Source organism: Felis catus, chromosome A3, assembly GCF_018350175.1.
Source record: "Felis catus isolate Fca126 chromosome A3, F.catus_Fca126_mat1.0, whole genome shotgun sequence".
Classification (NCBI taxonomy): Eukaryota; Metazoa; Chordata; class Mammalia; order Carnivora; family Felidae; genus Felis; species Felis catus.
The window spans coordinates 35280853-35303423 of NC_058370.1; the positions used below are offsets into that span (position 1 = coordinate 35280853).

The following is a 22571-nucleotide window of genomic DNA, read 5'->3' on the forward strand; positions in this document are numbered from 1 at the left end:
AACTGTATTTCTAACCTGAATGGATTTGTTTTGAAATTCATTTCTAAAGGGTCAAGTAGTGCTAGAGGACTAAAGATCTTCATATTTGTTTAAATTAATTGATACAGAAAGCTGTTGTGCTTCAGACAGATGCGAAGAGAGAGACATAAAATAAACATGTAGCCCAATTTAATCTGGAAGGTCTCAAGGTCTCTATGGTTTCTGAGATCTCTGTCCTAAAGTTTTATAAAATGCCTCCTGGCAGAGACTCTATACTCAGCAATTGTCCTTTAGTTGGTTGCATGATAGGATCATCTATAAGGAAGATTAAAAATACCTTTGCCTGGGACCCGCTCAGAGATTCTAAGTTAATTGATCTAGGTAAGGCCTGAGCATGGTGTTTTTAAAAAAGCCTCTCCAGGTAAATCAAATGGAAGACCATTGTGGTGAGAACTCCCTAGATGGAAGAAGTCACAAGAGTCTGAAGTCTAATGTCCCAACTCCACAACAAATACTTGGAAAGTGTTAGACATGCATTTTTGAGTTTCATTTTTACACCTGCTGATTGCTTCATAAAGCAAAGAATTTGTAACCTGTGGCCCGCAGATAGGCTTTGTGAGGTCTGTGAATTCATTCTAAATTGCGTACAGTTTTGCGTTTCTTTTTGTTTGTTTGTTTGCTTTGTTTTCCTTTTTTGGTATATAGTTTGATTCCAGAGAGTTCATCACATTTTTGCAAGGGTCCATAACCTCCAAAGTGGTAAAGTTCCACTGTCACAAGATGGTATGAGCAGAAGCAAGCCAACAGGATGAAGTATAAAGTACTTTGCAGTAGTTAAAAAAAAAACCTGAAAAAAAATATAGGACATGAGGATATTTGCATCCTTTGCACCCACCCCTGATTACCTTCAGCCTACTGACTGCAGGCTGCCTGCCCCGCATCCTTGCAACCCTCCCTGTTCCCTGCACACTGGCCTGACTTGCAGCTGCTTGTGCCTGCAGCTTTTTGCTTGAGGTGTGGTCCTCTGCTCACTGGAGCCTGATCTGCCCCTGTGTGAGAGATGGGCCTGAGGTGCTAGAGACCAAACAGCCCTCTCACTGGGCCCCTCACTCCTCCCTCAGGAGGGACTGCTCAGCAGCACGTTCTTTGTTCTGCACCATCTGCCAGGGCTCCCCAGGGGACCACACTCTGGCCCCCTCAGTGATAAGTCGCCTCATAACACCCCCGTGCCTGCCGGGGCACCCCCGTGCCTGCCTTCTTTCTTTCACTTTCCCACTCCTCTGTTGGCCCTTCCTGAGGCTGCTGCCCAAGTAATCTACAGGAATATTCACATCCTTGTCTCTGAGAGTGATTCTGAGGGAACCCAAACTAAGAAACAGCCCTGTTTAGTTTTATTTTATTTTACTTTATTTCATTTTATTTCATTTTATAGTTCATAGTTTATTTACTTTGAGAGAGAGAGAAAGAGCACAAGCAGGGAAGGGGAAGAGAAAGAGGGAAAGAACCCCAAGCAGGCTCCACACTGCCAGCACAGAGCCCAGTGTGGGACTGAATCTCATGAACCGTGAGACCATGACCTGAGCCAAAACCAAGAGTCGGACGCTTAGCCCACTGAGCCACCCAGACACCCCTTATGTTATTTTTGTTTTATGTAGACCCTCTGTTTACTTTTCTGATTGGGCTAAGGTGCTTGCTGCCATGGAAAGACCACCGTATTCTTTATGGAACGACATGCACATTCATGAAAGGTGTTGTGGGAAGCGTAGGTAATATACGTGGGAGTAAGACCTCCCTGAACTAAATGTCTGTGGGAGACATAGAGCATAAACATAAAACCATAGCTAAAAAGGAAGATGGCCTACAACCTATTGAATATTTATTAGAGATATCCAGGTTCAAGAGAGATTGCTAGGGAATAGACAAGATTCAGCAGGCTTCTGAAGGAAGCAGAATATGGGCAAAGAGCTTTGAGGCAACACAGGCATGGGAAGGCACAGTGCCTTGCATGTAATAAGTAGTAGAAAAATCACTTTTGAAAAAAATGAAAGGATGCATGGAAGACATGGGTGGGTGGATGGGTGGGTAGGTATGTCCATGCATGGATGGGGGAAGGGGGAATGGATGAGTAGATATGGCACAGTTGTGTGGATCAGAGGTAATAAAAGAAAGGACATCTCCTTTGCAGACATAAATCCAAGCAAACGAAACCACAGTAGAGGTTAAGTTTCAGTAATTAAGACCACTCCCTTCTTGATTCTCTTATTGAACCCACACAACCACAATCCCAGGTATTGGGGTTGCATCAGTTTACTGAGCAAACAGGCTTACTAATACAGCCCCAACATTTGAGGGGATCAGGGGAGCCTCTCAACTTCTGCCTGGGAAAGCACTTAGGACCCCAGCTATCACAAGGATCCCGTGTACTTTACCCAATGCATAAAAAGAGCAAGACCTGAGGCTAAACAGGAGCCCTTCCCCCAACAGCACCCCAGGTCAGACCCAGGTCCCACTGGGGAAGGCGGAGTGGCTGTGCATACCTCTGGGAGACTAGATGTCCGGTTTGCAGTCTAGGGCAAAGTTGCATGCAGTAGGCTAATTAGGGCTGGGGAATGAAAACATAAAAGTGTGCTGACTCCCATCTAGTGGACATTGGGCTGTATAACACTGGCTTCCATGCTCATTCTGGGCCGGGAATGAAACTAGTGAAGCACATCATTAATTCAGCCTTTTCTGTTTATCTCTAGCTCGAACCAGGCAGGCCCTTACCATCCCCCAATGACCTCAAAAGAAAAATACTCATCAAAAATAAACGGCTGAAACCTGAGGTCGAAAAAAGTAAGTCAAAGACACACATCAATAATGAGGCATACACTCATTGTGTTTGGACAATTCAGTTGTCTGGAGTGAAATAAATTTTCAAACCACTGATTTAGGGGACGAAAGGGGCACCGTGGTGTTACATATACTTTTCATAGCAAAGTGGCCACGTGTACGTTTAAGTGCAGTTTCCACATCAACTCGTTCCTGCAGTGGGAAAAGCATATTCATACATTCATAGGATGCAGGATTTGGAGTGATCCCAAGGCAAAACGAGAAGAAAGTGGAAAGAGGCATTTTAGAATTTATCGAGATGGAAGGAACTAGCATTTATCATTTTATTGCTCTAAAGTCCTCTTCAAAAATTACCCTTTGCAGTTTGCCTGTGTGAGGTTTACATATCTAGGGATCCTGAGTGAATGTGTGAATGTATATATGTGTGTGTAGGGAGAGAAATGATTTTATGTAGACATTTTCCCTGGAAATCTTGGAAAATATTTTCTTTTAGCCCATCTCTTAATTGAGTGAAGCATTAACTAATGGTATGATCGCATTGTATTTTTACCCTAGGTATTCTAAATTTTAAATTATAGTACTTATAGTTTATTACAAAAGCAATAATACCATAGGAGAATGAAACAACAAAGGAAAACATAAGGAAACAATAAAATAGCACTAAATTAATATTTTACACATACGTACATGTACTGTAGACACATGTATATGTTTAGACGTACGTTTTTCATACCAGTGGGATCATGTTAAATATACTGATTTTTTATTATGTTTAACTCAACCAATTAAGTATACTTAAGTTCATACTAAAGTTACAACTTGCTAACTATAATTCTAATGTATGAAACACTATACAGAATTTATTAGGTGGGATATGGTACCATGTGACCAGTCCCAACTGATGGATGTTCATTACTGTAGAAACGACAGTGACAGACACATGTCGTGTTCATTTTGTACATTTACGCAGCTTCTCGTTGGAATCCATTGGTGCAATTAGAGTTGGGTGGCCAAAGCATATACACATTTTATACTGTGATTTACCTTTGTCTTTCAGAAAAATTGTACCAATTCACATTCTCGCTATAATGTAGGAGGATGCCTGCTTTCCAGGGATATTCTTACTGCTGGCTGTTGGCCATCTTATATGTATATGTGGCTGACTAGGAGAAGGGAAATGAGACTTGAGTTTTTTTGATATTTATGTTTTTGGTAACTAGTTTCTTTGTATATCACCATTTACAATATGCTTCTACACGTTTTCTCGTTTTTAAAATTACTTCATCTATCTTTACTGACTTATCAGAGTTTTATACATGAGGATAATTGTCTCATATCTGTCACTTGCAGATATTTGTTCCTGAAGTTTTTTCAGTCGCTTGTGCACATCTCTTTTCCGTCGCTTCAATATCACATTCAAATGACGCACCTTTATTACCAAGCCTTAACATCTTTCTTAGTGACTGAGCCTTCCTCTCAAACTTATGACCAGAACTTTGGCATTTCACCCATGCTCCATTAGTTCTTCACCCTGTGTAGACAGTGTGGTTGTTTCAAGTCCCTTGAGACGTCCAAGCAGCGATCTGCTGCGGTCTTAGGAATGTAGCCAGTGGGAGCCCAGACAATACATTTCCTTCTCAGTGTCGATCTTCAAGCTCAGGCTTTGCAAGTGATGGAGCACCTGTCACCATCTCCTTCCTGTTTGTTTTTAATGACAGAACAGCTTGAAGCTTTGAAAAGCATGATGGAAGCTGGAGAATCTGCTGCCCCGGTTAACATCTTAGAGGATGATAATGAAGAGGAAATAGAGAGTGGTAAGTTGGTTTTCTTTTAAGTGTCACAAAAATAGTTTTTAAAAAAAAGTTCATTTTTAAGCTCTACACTCAACTTGGGGCTCAAATTCATGACCCCAAGATCAAGAGTTGTGTGCTCCTTCAACTGAACCAGCCAGGTGCCCCACATAGAAAATTTTTTTTTTTGAGTTTATTTATTTTGAGAGAGTGAGTGAGTGAGTGTACAAACGGGGGAGGAACAGAGAGAAGAGAGGGGGAGAGAATTGCAAGGAGGCTCCACAGCATCAGCGCAGAGCCTCATGTGGGGCTCGAACCCATCAACTGGGAGATCATGGCCTGAGCTGAAATCAAGAGTCAGTTGCTTAACTGACTGAGCCATGCAGGTGCCCCCAAAATTTTAAAATAATCAAGGAAAGAATTTGTCTCCATAGACTCTCTTGGATAATGTGAGGGTTTAATTTCTAGTAGTCAAGGATGTATTTGTGCACCAAGCTTTAATCTTTTTTTTTTTTTTTTTTTTTGGTATTTTTCCCAGTGTTACTTCCAGTTTACCTAGGCACTAGATTTTCATGGCTGAGTCATCTCCCTTCCTGTTGTGCCTTCAGCTGCTCAGCAGAAATTCACAGCCAAAGAATCCTTGCTGTAGAAGGCAAGGGGTTGGAATAAAAAGAACATTTGGCAATCCCTTCCTGTAAACAAAAACATAAATGTCGGTGTTGTTAATGATGATAATAGAAGGCAAGTTAAAAGGAAGGGAACATGGGTAGAGACCCTCAGGTAGATGATTGGTTTGTATGCACACATGAAATGAACTGGAAATTCAAAGCCAATATTAAAATTTCAAGTTCAAATTCCTTCAAATCACCAGTTCACCAGAATTACGAATAGCAGTAGATAATTTTAGCAAAGGTAACCTTGCTTAAAATAGATGAATATTTGCTACTGGGGCCATATAGCCATAAAACCATAATATAGGGCCATATAACCCTCATGTTTGATTTTAAATGGGTCCTTCGAAATGTTTGGAATATTTTTAGAAAAGTGTTTGTTCATTAGGTGGTATGAAAATTGATTAGCAAAATGCTTTGGCCTTACATTGTGTGTATGTTGATTGGACACTGCCTTGGATTTAGGTAGTGGTTTGAGGCTAAATAATTTAGACACATGCAGAAACTCTCTTCAATTACTCTATAAATATCTGAAATAATGAGAGTAGATTTTAGGAAAGCTTGATACTATAAGTGAAAATCTGAAAGCTGTGAGAATTAATCTCAGTAATAAAGACAGCTTAATAAAGATGGCTTCCTGTGGAACTGACTTCATAACGATGGTTTGTGTTGCATGTCCAACCCATGGGTTCCACTCCACTCCCAGAGAACAGTCATGACTTACTTTTCATATGTTGTATATGGCAGGGAGTTTCTAGGAGGACAGAGCTATCTGGAATTATTTAATCGATGACTGCTACAATTATCTATTACTGTGAAACAAACCACCCCAAAATCTAGAGGCTTAAAATAACACTTTATTTCTTTAGTTGTGTAGGTCATCTAGGGCTCAGGTTGGTGCTTCTCCCTTAAGTTTCTCATGCATTTTCAGGCAGATGACATCTGGGGCTAGAGTCATCTGAAGGTTCACTTGGGCTGGTTGTCCAAGGTGGCACACTTGTGTGGCTGGCAGTTGTGGTGATGAGCTTAGGGTCTACAGACCAGAGCACCTCCATGTGGTCTTTCCATGTGGTTTGGCTTCTCAAAACATGGTGGCCAAGTCTTTTTTTTTTTAATGTTTATTTATATTTGGAGAGAGAGAGAGAGAGAGAGAGAGAGAGAGAGAGAGTGAGTGAGTAAGAGAGAGACGGAGATACAGAATCAGAAACAGGCTCCAGTCTCTGAGTTGTCAGCACAGAGCCTGATGTGGGGCTTGAACTCACTGACTGTGAGGCCATGACCTGAGCTGAAGTCGGATGCTTAACCAACTGAGCCACCCAGGGGCCCCAATGGCCAAATCTTTAGATGAAGCATCCTGAGAGCCAGTGTTCCAAGAGGCAGAAAGCAGAAGCTGCTAAACTTAAAAACTGTGCCCACAACAGGCACATCATCATTTCCTGTATATTTTATTCATCAAAGCAAGATTAAGGCCCACCCAAGTTTGAGGGGGGGTAGGTGAGTGGCAAGATCACATTATACAAGAGCAGATATTCTTGCAGCTGTCTTTGGAAAATGCTGTCAACCACAGTGCCTATTCTATTATCTCACTTTTTCTTTCGCAAATAATAAGCCTAATCAAGATTTAAGAATAAAATATTGAATATTATTTCAAAAGGTCAGTAAAATACTTCTAAGATTTGAAAAGATGAAAAATATGTAAAATGAGTTCCTTAACTCAGGTTAAGTTTTATAGATGGTAGTTGAAAGCATGTCAGACATTACTAGATTGCACAATCCAGTAAAACAAACTACAGAATAATAGACTAAATTAACAAGGAAGGTAATAATAATATGAATAGCAACCACCATTGTTGTGCCAACTGTGAATGTAGCGGTTTACATCACTGCCTTATCTAATCCTTGTATGGTCCAATGAGATTGGTATCATTACACTCCTTTTTCAGATGAGGAAGCTGAAGCTTAGGTAACGGATTCTGCACATGACCCCACAGCTGGTGAGCAATGGCATTATAGTTCAATCTCAGAATTGCCTGACTCCAAGTTCAAGACCTTTTGTACCTTATAATACAGCCCTTCTAACATACAGGAATATGAAGAGAACACCAATATGCAAAATTGTTGTTAAATTGTTTTAAACAAAAAATGTAACTGATGAAAGTCAAAGATGTGAAAATTTCCTGAACACACAAAATAATCCAAACTGAGGGTCCTTTTGATTCTACTTATCATCCATAAGGGTACTTCCCATCTTTTATGCATATGTTAATGATTCCTACAAAATATTTGGCTCTAGGGGCTCCCATGTTATTCCAAAAAATACTTGAGATTTTGATTAAATGTTAACAAATGATATTGGGACATGTGGGGGATAGCGTACATGTAGAAAATCGGCTGAGAGGACAAAATCACCCACTTGAATTTCTCTTTCAGGGCATAGAAGTTTCTGCTGTGCCAGTTATATTTATGATTCTTAGGTTCCCTCAGTGATACCTGGCTTAATTCTGGTCAACCAGTTGGCTATAATTACCCTGGTGTCACAGTATGATCCTACTATACATGAATGACTAGACTCTCTAATTTAAATACTTCAACACAGCAGGCAAGAGGAAGCCAAGCATAGTTTAAGAGTAACCCTGCCGGGAGGCTGTAAAAAAATAGAAGAGGCTCTTAGTCTGTGAGAGCATTTCCCCAGTTGTTAGGCTGGATTTAGATTCAGAAGGATCCGTGGCTTCCAGGACTGTAAAACGAGCAGTGAGGAATGCCAAAACTGGATGTGGTTGTGGGTATGCCTCTGCATTCTTGCACACTCAGGGAATGGTACCGTTCATTCACACACCTCTTTTAAAGTCAAGTCTGTACCACTTGTATGGGCCACATTCCTTGACTTCACGTAGTTTATATCTGGCTATATGAACTGGTTAGACTATGAGATATATGAACTGGAAATTTAATGGTGGGAAGTTTCAAAGTCTTGGTTATAGACTGTAAGTCACGGAAATTCAATGGTCATGGAAACTTAGCGTCCTGTTAAAAGCATTGGCTAAGAATCCAGAGAAATATAGGCCCGTATTTTACTCGTGACCTTGGTTTTATAAATCATATCTCTGAATCTATTTCCTCATCTATAAAGTGGACACACTGGACTAGATTTTTTAAAGACCTATTCCAACTTCTTAAATCCTTTTTTTTTTTCTGCCTAAGGCCTCTATGACCTACTTTTTTCTTTTTTTAATCATCTGTCTCCACAGTATCCATGCATCCAAATACCAGTTTCAAAACAGGAAAGTGTGGTGCCTCTCTTGTCTCACTTTTTTCTGTGTCTGAAATAATATTTTGCAAAAAGAAATTCCAAATCTAAGGTATCATCAGTTGAAGGACACCATTATTTTATTTATGACTAAGAAAGAGAGATGCTTCCAATTAATTGTAAAATGTCATTTTACAATTGAAAACACATTATAACATCAGAAATATTAATATGTAAAAAAATGCATCTTGCAACTGATGATGAAATAGTTGTTCTTTTATTCTTGTTCTGGAGTTCTTTGCACATTTTAAACATCTAAAAAAAAAAAAATCTCCAATTATGGGTCTGCTTCCCACTCTGCTCTTGAGAGTCCATTCTCAGAAATCATTTCACTGTTTTTGTCCAGTAGGGGTCCCTCGTGCCCTGTGTTGTGACAGGGTGGATTTGTGTTGGACTTGTCCTGAGGCCTATGGGTGTCTCCTGCTTCTGGCTGGTTTTTAGGCAGATTCCTTACATGCGAGCTTTTTGCAGAATGGCGATCATGGGAATCCAGATCTCACACCAGCATGTAGCTCATTTTTCAATTGGTGATTCTTTTTCCACTGACAGCCTTGAGAGGATACCAGAGTTTGTCCCTCTCTGGACTGGTGGACTGAGTGCTTCTGTGCCTCCTTTCACAGCCTGGGCCATGCTCTTGGGGCATCAGCTTCAGTTAGCACCCACTTTCAGCCTCCCTGTTAGCATGAGCTTAAGGAATGATTTTAGAGTCTCCCAAACCTAAGCCAGGTTTGACAAATGGTTTACAGGTGCAGTACAATCCTTCCAAGGTCTTTATATATAAATACATACATACACACACACATACATACCTACATACATACATACGTGCAAAATATATATATATATATGTAATTTATTGTCACATTGGTTTCCATACAACACCCAATGTTCATCCCAACAGGTGCCCTTCTCAATGCCCATCATCCACTTTCCTCTCTCCCCCACTCCCCATCAACCCTCAGTTTGTTCTCAGTATTTAAAAGTCTCTTATGGTTTGCCTCCTTCCCTCTCTGTAACTTTTTTCTCCCCTTACCCTCCCCCCTGGTCTTCTGCTAAGTTTCTCAGGATCCACATGAGTGAAAACATATGGTATCTGTCTTTCTCTGCCTGACTTATTTCCCTTAGCATAATACTCTCCATCCACATTACTACAAATGGCCAGGTTTCATTCTTTCTCATTGCCAAGTAGTAGTCTGTTGTATACATAAACCACATCTTCTTTATCCATTCGTCAGTTGATGGACATTTAGACTCTTTCCATAATTTGTCTATTGTTGAAAGTGCTGCTAGAAACATTGGGGTACAAGTGCCCCTATGCATCAGCACTCCTGTATCCCTTGGGTAACTTCCTAGCAGTGCTATTGCTGGGTCATAGGGTAGGTCTATTTTTAATTTTTTGAGGAACCTCCACACTGTCTTCCAGAGCAGCTTCCCCAGTTTGCATTCCCACCAACAGTGCAAGAGGGTTCCCATTTCTCCACATCCTCTCCAGCATCTATAGTCTCCTGATTTGTTCATTTTAGCCACTCTGACCAGCGTGAGATGGTATCTGAGTGTGGTTTTGATTTGTATTTCCCTGATGAGGAGTCACGTTGAACATCTTTTCATGTGTCTTTTGGCCATCTGGATGTCTTCTTTAGAGAAGTATCTATTCATGTCTTCTGCCCATTTCTTCACTGGATTGTTTGTTTTTCAGGTGTGGAGTTCAAGCTCTTTCTTTTTTATGTTACACCACTCCCAGCCGCAAGTCACTATGCTCGTAACCTATAAGTGGACAGTTAGTCTGTTTTTTTTTCCTTAATTATCAAGTATATTTTCTATTTCTTGTATCTTCCCATGGAAGATCAGAAGACCCTTTGTAAGTTACAGATATTCTTGAGTGATCGAGGCTTTAATTTTTAGGGTTAGTATACTGGGGTGGAAGTGATCAGTCACTTAAGAAAAACGTATTAAGCATCACACATGTCACATATCATGCTAGGCGCAAGAGAAATAACAGCTAACAAGATGTGCTCCTTGGCCTTGAGTAGGTAAGAGTTTAGTAAAAGCTTTATTTGAAAGAATTGCATATTTAAATGTTCCCATTTTCAGTTAGCTTCATTCCCGTGTAAAAGAGTTTGTGTTCTACCCAAGATTATGAAGATGATCTGACTGGTAGTAATTTGGCTTCATTGTTTTTCTTTTTTTTCTTTGACACAGCTGACCAAGAGGAGGAAGCTCACCCTGAATACAAATTTGGAAGTGAACTTTCTGCTGATGACTTGGGTCACAAGGAGGCTGTTGCAAATAGTGTCAAGAAGGTCGGAATCTTGGCATCCCTTTTTGTTATGACTCTCAAGAAGAGGTAGCAGCTGTTAGTTAGGAAGTTTTCAAAATGTGACAACCACAGAAAATAAAGTAGCCTATAATTCCCCTTCTGAGTTGGGTGACCAGAGTCCTTATGTTAATCCATGCATGAACAATTTTAAGTTAGAAAGGACATTTGAATTGCTTATTAGCTGCGCCTACTGTTGATCACAACTTATTTTGTCCAGTGTCCTTTAGGTAAATCATGTATTACATTATTATAGGTGAATAGGGAGACAACAGCATCCTGGTGGCAAAGGTTAACCTGTTGAAGTCATCAGAAAAATGACTCCAATCATCCCAAGCAAGCCCTCATTAGAAAATCCATCCTTCCAGTTAGGTATCGCATCTCTCACCTAATGTAGGATAAGTATAAAAGTATAATCTGTTCGTCCAACCATTCAGCCAAGAAAAAGTTATTATGTACCGACTATGTGTCAGGCATAGTTTAGGCTATAACAACCCAAAAAGGTCAAAACATGCTTCGTTTCTGCTCTCATGGAGCTTATAGTCTGATGGGAGTTTACCGGGAGGGAATAGGAAACAGGCAACAAATAAACAACCAATTCTATAATTACAATTTGTGATAAGTGCTATTCTGAAACTAAAAATGAGTGCTAAAATGGAGAGTAATGAGGTCGAGGGAATAAGGAAGCCAGATCCCCAAAGGCAAAGGAACCAGCCACACACAGAGTAGAGAAAGGGCCCCAGTTGTGGGGTAACAGCAATAAAGACACTGAACAAAGTGGATTGAATGAGGAGCAGAGTGAAACAAGATGAGATGGTACAGGAAGGTAGGAACTAGATGATGCAGGATTTGGGAAGTTACTCTTAGAAACTCAAATGTTAATTTAAGTGAAATCTGAAGCCTTTGAAAAGGTTTAAAGAAGGGAGCAATGCAGCCTGATAGTTTTTAAAGACCACCGTAGGTACCATATGGAGATTAAAAAGAAGCAAGAGTGAACGCAGGAAGAGCAGCTAGGCCAGGCTGTTGTACTCAGCCAGACTCCGGAGTGTTAAACTGGACAGTTGGAAGCAGGACTGAGTGGATTGAAGATCTGTTGAGGAAGCAAAGATGATTCAACTTGCTGATGGATTGAATGTGGATGAGTGAAGGGGAAAGAGGAAGCAAGATGACTCTCTAGGTCTGAGTTTAAGGAGCTGGGTGGAAAGTAAAGAAGACTGAAAGATAAGGAACTCAATGTTTCAAACAGGACAGGATCTTTGAGGCCTGTGAGTTGTTCCAAGGGCAGCAGCCATCTGGGTGCATGTAGCATTGACATTTCCTGACTGTGTAGCCTCAGGGAAGTTACTTAAGCTCTCAGTGTCTTGGTTTCCTCAACAGCAAAATTAAGATAATAACACCTATTTCATTGGTCCATTATGAAAAGTAGATGGGTTTAGGATATGTAAAGAGCTTAGAGTTGGGCCTAGCATATGGTCATTCCCATGAAAGCATTCATTATTGTTGCTACATCATTTTCATCTTCGCCATTGTAGTTAGCGTTGTCGTGACGTGTATCTGGAACTAGAGGAGAGGTCAGGCTAGAGATACAAACTAGGAGTTCAGAAGATGATGATCATGGGAAGAGGCAGAGAAGGTGGGTCAGAAAAGAAGACTAAGGTATACCCTGAGAAGTAGGAGGGAAATTTTTGAGACCAAGGAAGCCAAGAGAACAGGGATAAGAGAAGAAGTGATGAGAGTTGGGATTTCTTTTCTCCAGCTTAATTGAAATATAATTGACATAGCACTGTGTAAGTTGAAGGTGTCCATGTGATAATTTCATACCTGTACACATTATGAAATGATAACCGCAATAAGGTTAGTGAACATATCCATCACCTCACATAATTACGTGTGTGTGTGTGTGTGTGTGTGTGTGTGTGTGTGTGTGTGTGTGGTGGGAACATTTAAGATCTGCTCTCTTAGCAACTTTCAAGTATATGATGCAGTGTTACTAACAATAGACACCATGCTGTAAACAAAATCCCCAGAACTTACTACTCTTGTAACTGGACGTTTGTCCTCTTTGATCAACATCTCATTCCTCCCACCTCCTAGCCCTTGGCAAAGTGGTTGGTTTTTGACTGCTGTTGATTAAACGAGTAGAGACTCAAGAGTGTTCATTGGACTGGTAGCATGGAGGTCACTGCTGACTTGAAAAGAGAAGTTTCAATAGAGTGGTGGGGGCCAATGAAGCAGATGGATATGAATAAGTGGAGACTATACTTTTTTTTCTAAGTAATCTTTACATCCAACATGAGGCTTGAACTCATGACCCCGAGGTGTGTACCAACTGAGCCAGCCAGGCATCCCAAGTAGAGACTATACTTTCGAGAAGTCTTGTTGTAAAGGGAAGCAAGAAATAGGCTGGTGGCTAAAGGCAATTTGAGAAGTCAAAGGAGTGTTATTTTTAGAATGAATGAATCTGAAGTAGGTTTGCAAATATTGCACATGGCACCATGGAGAAGTAGAGATTAGTCTTGCCAGAGAGAGAGAGGATAACTGCCTGTTAGTTCCCTGAGGAGGTAAGAATGGAATGGTATGGTGGTGATGTGAGGGTGTGGTCTTTGATGGGAGCAGGGATCCCATCATTGAAGACAGTGAAGAATGCATGGGTATATGTATTTTGTAGTAGGAAAATGGGAGAGTATTTGAAGAGCAAAGCAAAAGAGTCACTTTCATCACACCCACCCTTGTCTGATAGTATTTTGACTACTTGGATACTACTGGATGCTTACCAAGACTCAATGTTTACCTTGATGCTACCTTACCACATAAAACCTTTACCAATGTCCAGACATGAGTGTTGAATTGCCACAGAGTATCCATTCATGCTTGTCTGCCCTTTATGTGTCAGAAGAGTTGGCCACATCAATTATTTCCCAAACCCCATGACTAAATAATTGATTAAACTACTAAAAGGGAAACATCTGAATAGGCAAAGACTATCAACAAAGGAGAGATAGCGTTAGGATTTGCTTTTCTGGTATGTAAGACAGGCTGTTGTATTTTTCCAGTACTTGCTTTCGCCAAGGCCTTATGTCCTCAATAACTTTCCACCTTAACAAATAGAATAATAAGTTTACATATATCTATTTAAATATTTGCATACATATGGCTAGGAAATTTGGAATTTTGCCCTTTAGAAAAGTAAACAAATTTTTGTCTTTCTCTAATTTAGGCTTCAGATGACCTTGAACATGAAATCAACAAAAAGGTAAAAAAATTTCCTTGTACAGTTTGTTTATTATGAAATACCATATGTGGCTCTCTGATATTGAACAGTTGGTACTAAATGTTAACTCTATATCTCCCCCTTCCCAATGGAATATCAGACTTACTATTTATGAGTATAATATTTACATGCTTAATGCATCTAATTATGAGAGTTTTCAAAAGAAAGAATTTTTCACAGTGATGAAATGGTTAAATCCTGATAAAAATCAAAACCAGGGCAGGTGAATAAGATGATTTCCCTAAAAATAAGTGTTTAGTGCAGTCAGGCACTTAGTTGACATTAGAGATTTCATTCCTATAATAGGAGTACATAATCATCAACACATTGAATCTGAAAATAAAAATGACCTAAGAGGTCATCAGATCTATCTGATAGTATACTAGCAAGGTGACCTTGGTTCTGACTACACTGGCATTTTAAAAGATCATTAGTTAATTTCACACTACATACATTTTGGACCTGTATTGGATGTTACTAGATATCGACTTTATTATAAGGAAAGTAAAGATACATTTTTAGTTTCTTTTGCCCTCTTCAGCATTCTTCAGGATATCACAGTGGTTTTATTGAGTAAATGCACATGGTTTATTATAGTAATGATACTGATGGCAAAGACAAAAATTTGCCTGGTAATTTAATCCCCATACTTGAGAACTTCAGAATATCATGTCTGGCTGTCTGTGGGGCCCTATCTTATTTGGAGTGAGGTTCTATCTTCTTACTGTCTATATAGTAAGTTTGAAGTAGTTAGGGACATGTCTGATCTCAGACCCTCCCATGACATTCATGAAATTCTCTTTTAGAATTTCATAAAGTATTGGGGTCAACAAAGCAGGGGTTGATGTTTGGTCCCTGCTGTGTGTTAGCTAAGTAGCTGTGACCAAATTATTTTAATCCTCAAGGCCCTAGTGTTCTCACATGCTCAATGGGTGGGACTCTAATTTTTATTCCACATGATTACTGGCAGTAATGAAGTTGTGTGTGCAGGAATTCAGCCCAGTGCCCAACGTGTTGTCCTGGTGTTACTTATTATCATTAAACACCCAAGAAAGGAATCAGACATGGTCTCTGCTCTTATTTGAGTGGACAAGACATATAAAGAAATGGCTAAAAATAAAAACGAGTTATATTATTTGATTATTTATCTCAGGTTTTTATTGGTGAAATCAGTTTGATGATTTAGAATGCTCAGGTTATTAAGTCATCAGATAAAATCTGAGCATTTAACTAATGAACGGATTCACATAACTGAGCGGTTTGGTTCGTCCTCCTGTATCAGTCTCTGCAGGAAATTTAGGTTTTCAAAGTTCTCAACAAAATGTTGATCATTTGCATTATTTTTTGATGTTTTTTTCTGTTCTGACTTACCAAGAAATAATTTTTCTTGTTTCCTCTCTGTAAAATGATGCAGTGTTGACATGTCCTATGTAGTGGGTTATCAGATTATTTTCAGAATAACCTCTTTAAAAAGATACTGTAAACTACTTACGTATGTGGCTTCAATTCTAGACCATTGTTAAGCAAAGTGTGGTCCCCAGACCAGCCACATCATTAGCACTTAAAAATGCTGTTAAAATGGAAATATTGGGCCTCACCCCACAGTCACTTCATTGTAAACTCTGAGGATGAGGTCTAGGACTTTATGTTTTAACAAGCCTTCCAGGGATTCTGATACACACTGAAGTTGTTTTTCCACTTTCTGTCACAATTTGTGAAATGAGAAATGGTAATATATGCCATATATATTTCATAGATTGTTGTGATCCTCAGTATACATTCTTGAATATTTTAAAGTAGTTTTGAAATCTTAAAAAATGTAAGATAAGCCTTATATTTTATTATGATCTCCTTTTATGTTATTAGGGACTATGATAGACATGAACTTGTTTTTTTAAGTGGGCTCCACCCCAACATGGGGCTCAAGCTCACAACCCTGAGATCAAGAGTAACATGCTCTACTGACTGAGCCAGCCAAGCGCCCCTGAACATGAACTTTTATAATGATCCTTTAGCAAAGCTGAGGAAGAAAAGGTCTTTATCTTTCAATTGGTGTGTGCAGATCATCTTTAGTGAGGATGTCTGTAGCATGCATCTGTCCCAATGAAGTCCTCAATGTGCATATTCCTTTCCTTGTGCTTATAGGGCCTGGTTACTGTAGAAGATGAACAGGCATGGATGGCATCTTATAAATATGTAGGTGCTACCACTAATATCCATCCATATTTGTCTACAATGATCAACTATGCACAGCCTGTAAAATTTCAAGGTTTCCATGTGGCTGAAGGTAACCCCAAAGGTTAAATTCTCTTGCCTTAGTTGTCTGCTTTTACTATGCTGATGAACTGTGATCTGACTTGTCACTATTTTCTTTTCTGGGTATAGGGGCTGTTCTACCTTATTTTTGTGTCACAGACCATGCTCTTACCCACGTGTTTAGCACGCAGTGGCATTGCCTTGTCATTCCGTACATCATCCACAAGGTGGCTCTGAGATACTGTGGATTGGTTAGCATTAGTAGAGCTTAGTATTGCTTTTTGCGTTAAATGTATTTTCATAAGATCTCTCTTAATCAAAAACCTGACCTCCAAAAATGTATATTTTTAAACTTTCATAATCATTTGTGGTCCGGAGAAGCTACCATTGCCATACAATATAAATATTTCAGGGGTGGCTGTGGAGGACATGTACACATTAATTTGTTTAATGATGCCAAATTTAATCCATCACTATTTACGTCAGCTGTGTCTATCCACAGGACATTAATGAAAGTAGGAGCTGCAGATACAGTAATGGAACATCTGCCTCCAAAGCCTTGTGATTTGGGATGTAATTACATTTATTGCTTGTCTTTCCGTGAGGTTGGATGGGACCATCACTGAGTGCGTCTTTATTTTTCTTTACAGAGCGCAATATTCATTATAACATGTCTTCTTTTAATGAGTCCGTTGGTCTAGGCTACTTGAAGACACACGCGATTGAATTTGTGAAGTATCCTTATGTAGTGAATAGAATGAACGGCTGCTGTGCTTTGGGTTTGGCAGTAGTCTCTAAAGCAGATAAGTGCCTAATAGATAATTGTGGTTGTAGAGCTAATAAAATAATATGTGTGAAAGACCTCTGCAACTGTGAAAATCTGCCCAAATGTGAAATGTTTTTATAGTCTACACAGTGGACTATGGTCTTTCTCCTAAGCACCACTTACAAATGTGAAATTTGCTGTTTTCTACATTTTGTTATCATTGGTCTAGACCATTGTTGTTTTAGGTCTTTGTTTATTTATTGCTTCTGGAATACTCTTTTTTTTCCATTCTCCTTAATAAGTTACACAGTTACAACAAACGGCAAATGAGCCGCATTTACCCCAAGGGAGGCCGGGTCGATTCCAGTAATTACATGCCTCAGATTTTCTGGAACGCTGGCTGCCAGATGGTTTCGCTCAACTATCAGACCCCAGGTAGGAACTGATGTCCAGTGACCTCGAATTCCAGGAGAACATTTTGACAGGATGGTGCCAACAGTTGCTATCAGTTGGCCGTGGGCATTTTTTTAAAGGAAGCAGACATATGGCAAAACAATGTGATGTTGGATTTATGTAATGGTGAGATATGAAAAACTCAAAATAGAGCCATAAAAAGGTAGAAAGCAAAATATTTTGGTTTAAATTGAATTTCTCTTCATAAATACCACAACCAATCTGCCAAACATTGTCCCCTTTTCCAGAATATTTCTAATTTTTCTAGTTTTTGGATCAAACTTATCTTCATTTTCAAAGGCCAAATTAAATGGGAAAAATTTGAGCCTCTCTATACAGTAACGGTGACTCATTTCTCCCTTGGAAAGTACCCTTCCCACTGTTAACATTCAGCAGATATCAACACAGTGGCACCTCACCATAAAAGTACAGAAAAATATTCTAGCATGGACTCCAAGTAAAACAGTGTGTAAAGATTCATATATTCACAGAGGTACTAATCTATAACTTAATCTTCCAAAGTATTCCCAAAGGCAAGTTTCCAATATATGATCTTCTTCCCGTCCAGAAGGAGAGGAGTCAATTTTTTAAATGCATAAACAATTTTTAAAAACTTTTTGGAGTTTGCTTCAGAGCCTAGGATCACAATTTTAAGATTAGAGGTAGAGAAACACTGGACTCTAGTTATCTACCTAAAAGAGGTAAGAAATAGGCCACAAAACCGATTCACGTGCTGTGGTTAATTCCATAGTGTGGTCCTTAAAATTGGTAAAACAAAGCAAAATAAAAACCTTTTCTTGTTCAGTCCTTTGCTATATAAGGAGATGCCTCCCATGTTTCCTGATTTGGGAGTATTTTCCTTTTCTAGTCCATCTACCATACTTTGAAGACTTTTTTTTTTTAATGTTTGAGAGAGGGCACACGTGAGCATAAGCGTGAGTAGGGGAGGGGCAGAGAGAAAGAGGGAGAGAGAATCCCAAGCAGGTTTCATGCTGTCAGTGCAGAGCCCAACAGGAGGCTCAGTATTACAAACTATGAGATTATTACCTGAGCTGAAATCTAGAGTCAGACGCTCAACAGACTGGGCCACCCAGGTACCCCCATACTTTGAGAATTTCTATCCTCCTTGTTCCCTATTATCTGGACTGATTGAAGGGTCTTTTGACTTTCATCCCTTTGCCATAAGTGTGGCCTGGCTGTATTTCCTTCTCCTCAGTGGGGGTTAAATGGAGTTAAATGTCTGTACAGCATCCCTATCAATCCTTGCTACGTTAAACTATGACCAGGTACCAGTATAATCCCATAGTGTTTATAGCAGAGACAAAAGGGTACAGCTGATTTTACTTTTAAAAAAAAAGGAGGGGGGAGGTCAAGTTGTATTTTCAGTTTTAGTGAGTCAGTCCATTATATGGGTTAAATGATCCTAGATCCTAAACCAGTTGATTCACTAGGTCAGCATAGGTTTTATTTTATAATGTTAGGATTAACCACAACATGTTGAAAAAGAAAAAAATATCCATCAGCTTATTACTTTTCTTTTCTAATGAAAAAAGAAAAGATTGTATCTACTTGCAAGAGAAAAATCATAAGCCATGCCCTGCCAGCATAGGCCCCACTGGAAGAATTCTCCCTAAATCTGAAAGTAGGAACAAGCCACCAATTTTTACATGATGCTATCTATTTTTTTTTTATTGTTTTTAACCAAATGTTGTACTCCTGTGACCCTACTGGATATCTCCAGCATACCTTTCCTGTGTGATCATGAGGCACATTCTCCCCAGCTATATCAAATTGGACATCTGTACTTTCAACACTCATGGAACTGACTCGTATATTGAATCCAATATATTGAATACATATAGAATCTATTATATTGAATCTGACTCATATATTGAATCCAATTTTTAAAGCAATTGTATCATGATCTTTGTGAAAACACATTTGATGTTTAACTTAAACACGAGATGATTTCAACATGGAAGAGAGTTGTGTGCTCTAAAGAGACCCAAAAGTACCTTGCCACATTAAAAAGGACATTTCGGCCGAGGATCAGTATCTGATTTCCATTGTTTAAAATCACCCAGCGTGATCTTCTTTGTCCACGAGATGAGATGCTAAATTATTTTTGTCTCTTGACAGATTTAGCGATGCAATTGAATCAGGGAAAATTTGAGTATAATGGATCATGCGGGTGAGTAATGTGATTTAAACTGCTGTCACCGTGTTCCTGAACTCTATACTATAGCTATGATGAAACTGTGTCATTTTTAACTAGGGGCTGCTCAATTTAAGCTGGGTTTGTGGGATGGGATAGATACAAATGAAATCCCTAAATAGATTCTATTTGCAAGTATACATGCTTCATCTACCCAACTTACTAAGCAGATTTGCAAAAAGTTTTTGGAAAAAAAAATTGAACCATAAGTTAAGTGGTTTATCATACACACTGTAGAATTTAATTCTCTCACTTTTGAGGTCAATAGTGGAGGTTTCTACAGCTATGACAGATAATGATCCCTGCTCACTTGGACATTACCTGGAAATATGAATATTAGCTATATGTATTTTGCCTAGGACCCGTAGAGGAATGAAGGTGATTTAGTATGTAATGAAGTCATGGGTGTCAATATGAATTTAACACACCTAGGCAGAAAGCTTTGTCCTGTCTTGATCCTTTTGCATGTCTTGTAAATAGCAGTTGTCAAAAAAATCATGCTACATATATTGTCTAGTTTACTTCATTGGCATTCTTTAAAATGTGTGAACCACAGAGTGAAATAGGAAATGTTAATTCCACTGAAACACTGAAAGGTTAAATGAAAATGTGAAGTTAAATTCTGTAGAGATGAAAAAAACACCCATGTCGCCATTTTTTTTTTCCTCCATGCATCTGTCCCAGAGCCTCTAAATTAATCCAGCAAGGTACCACCCCATCCATAATACTCCTGGCAGGAAGTTCTTGCCCTCCCTGGTTGAATACCTCATTTTTATCACAAAAAAACAGCCAGTCAAGATAAAATTTTTCAGCAGTTGTGGGTTCGAAGTGCACACTCACACCTCTTCCTGCTTACCAGATGGCTCTCTGCCAGCGTACCTACGCCCCTGAGTGATGGTCCTATTCTCCAAATCACCTGGGACACATGTATCTGGGAAATACATTATATTTTCCTCTGCTGTGTGCTTTGAAAGAAATTAAAATTGTACACCTTGAACGTTCTAGGTCAATGATAAAAGGAAATAAAAACTATGTAGTTCAAAAGAAAACCACTAAATACGCATTCTAGAGTTTTTTAAAGCTGTTTTGTTGCTTTAATGCAAAATGTTCATAACCAGGAGATTGTGCAGATAAATTGATGGATGGATCCCCAGTGGCAGACTGAGGCAGTGAGGCTGCAAGGGACAGGTGCGGCCTGGGGGTTAAAGCTCAAGTCTAAAGCCCAGCTTTGAGCCCCAGCTCCTGGGCATGCTAGTTGCATTGCCCTGGCAGGTGTGTGAAACTCTGGGCCTTGATTTTCTGCTCCATAAAATGAAGACAGTAATACCTACCTCGCCAGGTTTGTTGCAGCGGCTTGGTAAGGATGAATGGGAGTGTGTATGAATGTACTTCGTGAACTGCAAGTTTCTGTGCAAAGGGAGACTTAAGAAAAGCTTAAGACCTTATGGCTGATCACAAAACTGAGGCCAGAAAAGAGTAAATAAGAGCTGTGTCCAAATCGGGCCTTTACAGAGTCCAGGGAGGCATCCACAGCCCTTGTGGTTCACACCATACCTCAGTCAGCCCTGCTGGGGCTCCCTTCTTGGAACCTTCCCTGGGGCCTAGTAACACTAAAGTTTTCCCCTTTTGCCTCAGCTGTCCCAGGGCTAGTACTTAAGGAGGGGAATTGTTTCCAGATAAAGAGGTCCCAACAGGAGTTGTATAGTTAACCTCCATTTCTTTACAGGAGTTTCTGTTTCACCGTGGTTATGATCTGTGTCTTGTTTTTATGCACCATTGTTGATTTTAAAGTGCGTTCACAAACAAGGACAGTGCTCCCATAGCCCGAATTCTGTGATGAAGTGTCTGAGATGATGTGACCAAAAGCCAAAGTCCCACCAGAGGGGCTAGAAAATTAGGATCCTCCAGCAAGACAGCCCAACTTGAAGAGGCATTGATGATAATGATCAGTCACATGTCACCACCCCCAACCTTTCCCTTTTCCTTACACTCAACCTGGAGGCAAAGATTGTCGCCCACAGGAAAAAGGGAAGAAATCTTTCTCAGTTGTGTGTTTCTCTGCTCCTCCATGATGGAATTGTCATGGCTGGTAGACACAGGGCTGGCCACACAGGGTGCATTTCCACGGAGCGAGGGCATCAAAGGCACTCTGACTTTGACTACATTTCCCCTGTAAGTCTCCCACCCCCCTGCAGGGTCTTTTTAAAACCTCCTTGTTGGGTTGGCTGAGGGATGGGTTTCTGTAAAGAGGCTTTTGGTGCCTTTTTAGACTTATGGTAGCAAACAGTAGCTGTTTTATATAGAACATTGGCATGGAAGCAAACGTGTATAATTTCTGAATCTATCAACATTAACAAAACATTGGGAGCCTGTCTCGGGATCCCTGTCTGCTCTGTGGGCTGATGTTTTGGGAAGCCATGCCATTGGGCTCAGTAAGTGTGATTTTTAGTAGGAAAGTGAGCAGTAGTTTATAACAGACTCATTTTTAAAGGTGTAGACACGGGAGGCATTTCTGTAATTCCTAATAAAACAAAATAGAGCAAATTAATTTCTCAAGCCTGCAGGCTTTCACAGAAAATTGGATGATGGGGTCGGCCAGGCAGAGTCAGAGCCCTGCGAGGTGGCATCCATGCCAGCACAGTCACCACCACGGTCTTTTAACCACCTGGGAGAGATGACCGGGAGATTGTGATCTAAAACCTGAGAGACGACTCTGC

At 39.8% G+C, this 22571-nt stretch overlaps 1 protein-coding gene across 16 annotated transcripts in view; it reads left to right on the forward strand.

Moving 5' to 3' along the window:
* Nucleotides 1-22571, forward strand: part of PLCB4 (phospholipase C beta 4) — a 419557-nt gene that overhangs the window by 332520 nt on the left and 64466 nt on the right. For all 16 annotated transcript variants that reach the window (XM_023251457.2, XM_045053870.1, XM_045053873.1 and 13 more), the window contains 8 exons: nucleotides 2724-2814; nucleotides 4530-4625; nucleotides 10779-10879; nucleotides 14111-14146; nucleotides 16310-16451; nucleotides 17071-17155; nucleotides 17497-17621; nucleotides 19779-19830. In XM_023251457.2, the coding sequence (XP_023107225.1) occupies nucleotides 2724-2814; nucleotides 4530-4625; nucleotides 10779-10879; nucleotides 14111-14146; nucleotides 16310-16451; nucleotides 17071-17155; nucleotides 17497-17621; nucleotides 19779-19830 (728 nt within the window). The remainder of the gene's footprint in view (nucleotides 1-2723; nucleotides 2815-4529; nucleotides 4626-10778; nucleotides 10880-14110; nucleotides 14147-16309; nucleotides 16452-17070; nucleotides 17156-17496; nucleotides 17622-19778; nucleotides 19831-22571) is intronic.